The sequence below is a fragment of the Gymnoscopelus braueri genome (assembly GCF_963280865.1).
Source record: "Gymnoscopelus braueri genome assembly, chromosome: 12".
Taxonomy (NCBI): domain Eukaryota; kingdom Metazoa; phylum Chordata; class Actinopteri; order Myctophiformes; family Myctophidae; genus Gymnoscopelus; species Gymnoscopelus braueri.
This window is the reverse complement of record NC_137614.1, coordinates 28,535,574-28,540,573: the sequence shown is the minus strand read 5'-3', so window position 1 is coordinate 28,540,573 and position 5,000 is coordinate 28,535,574. Positions and strand designations below refer to the sequence as shown.

General features: G+C 45.1%; 1 protein-coding gene across 6 annotated transcripts in view; it reads right to left on the bottom strand.

The window, feature by feature from the left end:
- tns2a (tensin 2a) overlaps nt 1–5,000 on the bottom strand; it is a 65,734-nt gene that overhangs the window by 44,472 nt on the left and 16,262 nt on the right. For all 6 annotated transcript variants that reach the window (XM_080444166.1, XM_080444168.1, XM_080444165.1 and 3 more), the window contains exon 2: nt 272–377. In XM_080444166.1, coding sequence (XP_080300292.1) covers nt 272–377 — 106 coding nt within the window. The remainder of the gene's footprint in view (nt 1–271; nt 378–5,000) is intronic.

Here is a 5,000-nt window from a genome sequence, read left to right as displayed (position 1 = left end):
TTTTTACATTGTATTCAGTCATAACTGACCATATTCTTACAGTGGCCATTCTTATGTCACAACTCAGGTGGTGGTTTCCCAACACACGAGCAAAATTGCTGCTGTGTGATAATATGGACAATGATGATTTTAGAGCACACTTTGAGCTACATTCAATATACCAGAGCTGTTTCGCCAATACACAAGCAGCAAGTTTGACCATTATTAATATTATGTATCAGTCACTCTATCTACCTGATTTGTATGTAAATACACAGAGACAGAGCCTCACCTCGGCAGAAGGAGCCCACGTTGTCCACACTCTGGCGACACACGCTGCACTGACGTTTCTTCTTGAACGTCTTCTCCTTGAAGACGTGAGGCTCCCCCTTCCCCGCCTGCAACGCACAAACACACACACAAATGTACACTCTGTTACAACTACAGTACATGATGAGAAGTGCTGAATAAGTCTGTTGTGGCCAAGAATCCATGTTGGACAATCTGTGCCGACAGCACTCTCATGGTTTCTACTGTACACAGCATTTTGCTTTTTCTTTGACAAGGTGACAACAAAACGCACGATGTGGACTGACCTAACCTCTTCTCATCAAAAGAGGAATAGAACAAAAAGGGAAAGAAAGGCTGTATATAAAGATAAGGAGAAGTATGCTATTGTTATTGTCCTGTCTCAGCAGCTCTACTGTATGTCTGAGGTGGAACAAGGTGTGCGTGTGCGCGTGTGTGTGTGTGTGTGTGTGTGTGTGTGTGTGTGTGTGTGTGTGTGTGTGTGTGTGTGTGTGTGTGTGTGTGTGTGTGTGTGCATGCGCGTGCGCGCTCTTTATACCTGCCTGCTGTACCTCTGTTCTGGTTGTGTAACTGTCTTCTAGTACTAATCCTTGTGGTTACCGCCCAGACCACCATAATCCTGCATATTTGTGTGTGTGTGTGTGTGTGTGTGTGTGTGTGTGTGTGTGTGTGTGTGTGTGTGTGTGTGTGTGTGTGTGTGTGTGTGTGTGTGTGTGTGTGTGTGTGTGTGTGTGTGTGTGTGTGTGTGTGTGTGTGTGTACTGTGTACGTGTGGCGTGTGTATAATAAACTGAGTGTGTGTGTGGGGAGGGATCAGAGTGTGTATGATAAAGTCAAATATATATGTGTGTGTCAGTACAGGTACTGTATGTGTGTGCTTGTCTATAGCAAAGTGTACCCACAAGTATAGTAAAGTTCAACAAATTGCCTTGTGAATTGTGAGGTCCTCACTACTCACAAGAGAAACATTGTTTTTATGGTTAAGGTCATTACACACCAGGAGCGACGCAAATAAATGATACGAAATCGCGCCACAATTACTTCACATAAAACGTTTATTTTGGTGATCCCTCATTCATACAGGTTGATGAGTTTATTTGTGCTGAAAAATCTACCTCGTTTCGGTATATAATTACAAATGACAAAACAAATTGTAAAAATGGCCTTTTCTGTTTATGCCACTGCAGTCATGCAAACGCCTTGCCTGCGCTGCCACAAAGCCACCAGAGAAAGACATAAAGAGCCTTTTTCCCTCAGGCTTTCAGAGCTCTGAACAATGACCCAAGTACCAGGTCAACCTTCTTTAACCTGTGAATACCCGCTCACCAACAGAGCACATACAGTATTTTTGGAAAATATCTTTGCACAACCTCCTCAAACAAATTGTATGTTATGTGATTTTAGCTAGCTCAGAATTGTTATAGTTCACCACATAATTATGACTGCTATTTGCACTATGTATATATTTGGTTGCGAACGTATTCAGCCTTCTTCTCAATGAAAGTATTATTTATATCTCTGGTCGCTAATTTTTGTGTGTGTGTGTGTGTGTGTGTGTGTGTGTGTGTGTGTGTGTGTGTGTGTGTGTGTGTGTGTGTGTGTGTGTGTGTGTGTGTGTGTGTGTGTGTGTGTGTGTGTTGACATGAAAGAGGAAAAGTGCAACAGTTGGGTAGTCGCTTTGTTTCCCAACATGGGATCAGCCCCGCAGGGCCATTAGGCTGACATGACTCTGTGGACCCTTTTAAACATGAGAACACCCGGGCCAGGATCAAGGCTAAGTAGGGGGACAGCTTAGCATGTTGCACGCATGAACAGATAATAAGGGGGAGAAACTGAATGCGAGAAGGGGACAGAATGGAGGCGCATGTGAATGCAAGAACCCTTCTATTATGTGCAATGTCATCGTGTACACTGTACAGCATTCAACTCCCCCATGACGTAAGAGTACCGCCGTGTGGATATGAGTTGGTAGTTATGACACATTGTTGCCATGCTTGTGCCCAAATCGTGTGTGCTTTCATAAAGACTAGACTGGTTGCCCGTTGGGAACCGGCCTACTCGGGAAAGATGCAAGTTGGCAGAATACACCCGCCTGCCTGTGTCATCAGTATATGCGCATGACCATATATGGGCATAGCTGTCGGATCTGCGGTTCTGGACAGCCGGATCTCGCCAGCCACATATGCCTATATATGGGTGTATCGGTCGGATCGGCGGTTCTGAACAAGCGCCTATCCGACCGACTCGACACCGGCGCGGCACTCTCTCAGGTGGCTGGCGACGCCCGCTAAAGTTTGAAGTCGGTCAGTCGGGCGGTTCTCAAGATAGTGAACGATTTAACGCATTTATTGTAAGATATGTGCTTACACATGGACATGCACACACGCGCACACACGCGCACACACGCACACACACACACACACACACACACACACACACACACACACACACACACACACACACACACACACACACACAATCATTATCATCATCGGTTCATTAATGCAGCAGCAGTATCGGTAACTAACGCAACATAATGCTCTTATGAATAGATATGGAATCTTGAAATTGTGTTCTCATTGCTGTGGGAAATCAAACTGATAGCAAACACATAGAAGACTTTTGTTTCCTCTGTGTGCTTTTCCTCTCCAGTAAAAAAAAAGGGGGGGGTGGGGTGGCTGTTTGCGCACTTTTCCATTATTAACATATTCTGTTCTGGCTCTGTTGGAGGGACCGGGCAGTGTTTGGACAGCTGCCTGACTGGCATCATCACTCCCAGTCCCTACCAACCCTGCTCACTGCTGCCAGCCTTCTACTCTACAGTATGTTTGTGTGAAGCATTGTAGGTGCTGGAAGGAAATGCAAGCGCTATAACAGAACAATGACTAGGTCTGTTTTATTTTTATTTCAACCACTTTAACCCTAGCATGTAGCATCCCTATTTTGGGCTTGTCATTAGAATAGGCAAGTATTCAGAATCAGAATCATCTTTATTGTCACGTCACAGGTTTACAGGTGTAAAACAGTGGGTGAAATTAGTTTTTGTGCAAGCTCCATCGTTTTCATTGTTTCCAGAGAGAGAAATAAAAGAAAGAAGAGGGGAGGGGGGGGGGGTGGCAGGGGGGGCAATTAAGGGAAGGAAACTCAAATACAGTGCAGGGAAGTTTCTTCTACTGCCTGCTAAATGTACACAGACACAGCGCACAACTACTGACAGTGGACCACTGCAGTGGCAATGGTTGGTGACTTGGGGGAGGCCGTTATTGCATTGATTCACAACCTATTAATTTCAAGGACCCCCCGGTTTGATATGCATAATTCCACGAATTCCACGGACCCCCATTGAGAGATTTTTTTATCTCTGGGACTGCAATTTACACTGTAAAATCCCAGTGTTCTTTTAATTATGAGAGTGTACAAATGGAACAAATGTACACTCTCAGCGTTAAAGACCCGTAAGGGTCCCTTTGGACCCCTGGTGGTCCCTGGACCAGACGTTGAGAAACAGCGCGTTACAGTGTTAAGTGCTGTGGTTTGGGGGAGTCGGTCTGCATCCCCTCACCTGGGCCTCTCTTCCTAGCTCTGTCTGAAAATCCTGTTCCACCCTTGCCTGAGTGCCAAACAAAACTGGCCTCCCTTCTCCTTCCCCTCCTGTCCCGATGGAGCCATGTTGAGTCTTGTTTCCCCTCAGTCCCTCATGGCCTCGACCACAACGCTCATTGATCATTAATGCCTAGTATTGACAAACTGAGCAAGTATAAGTGATTGCAATTAAGAGGAATTGTCTGATATGTTTACATCAAACTTGTGGGCAGTGGCCAGAATGTTATATATTTATATATATATTTTTTTAAAGCGAATATTTGGAACTCAAATCTTTGCTTCTAGGGGTCCCTGGAACTAAATATTTTTTAGATGGGGGTCGGCGGCCAAATACTTGACATTTTGGGGCGGTCCTTGACATGAAAATGTTTGAGCATATAGCAACATGTGTTTTTCAGAAATCTATTAGGATTTAGAAGACATTTGTAGATGCGTTCCCGGATCGACTGGGTTAAGTGTGTGTGCATGTGTATGTCTGTGTAGATATACATGCGTGTGTGTCTAGGAAACAGTGTCTTGTGGTCATGTGAACACCCATGCATGCAGTGACGAGTGGTCTTGCATGTACATGCAAACAGTATGTGTAAATGTATCCGTGTTCATGAACACTGCCAATCGTCTTGTGTGTGTTTGTTCATCAACATGCTGCAATCACAAGAATGTGCATATCAGCTCTGCGTGCCCCATGCTTCCTGTGCAGAGCCTGCGATGAGTTTAAATACAGTAACCCAATTACTGCCAGCGCAGCCACAGTGGTGCTGTGGGCTGGGAGATAAACACATAGAGGAGAGGCTGGCAGCATTCCTTCTGTTTCAGACACAATCATGGCTGCCATATAGCCAGACCACATGCAATCATGGTCAGACAGTGATATATGACCCTGCTACTGAAGGTTGTATGAGGTCTTACGATGGCTGGACACTGACTGCTGCTCCCATACGACGTCGGACAGCGAGATCAGTAGCCGTAGACTGTTATCAAAGACATCAGTACGGCCAAGTGATGTAATGATGAAGTTGTGCAGACGTAGCCATCTATGGAGTCTCCGTTTTAATATAATAACAATTGTGATCCGTTGTTGAGTAGCTAAAGTCCCAAACCGCAAATCAA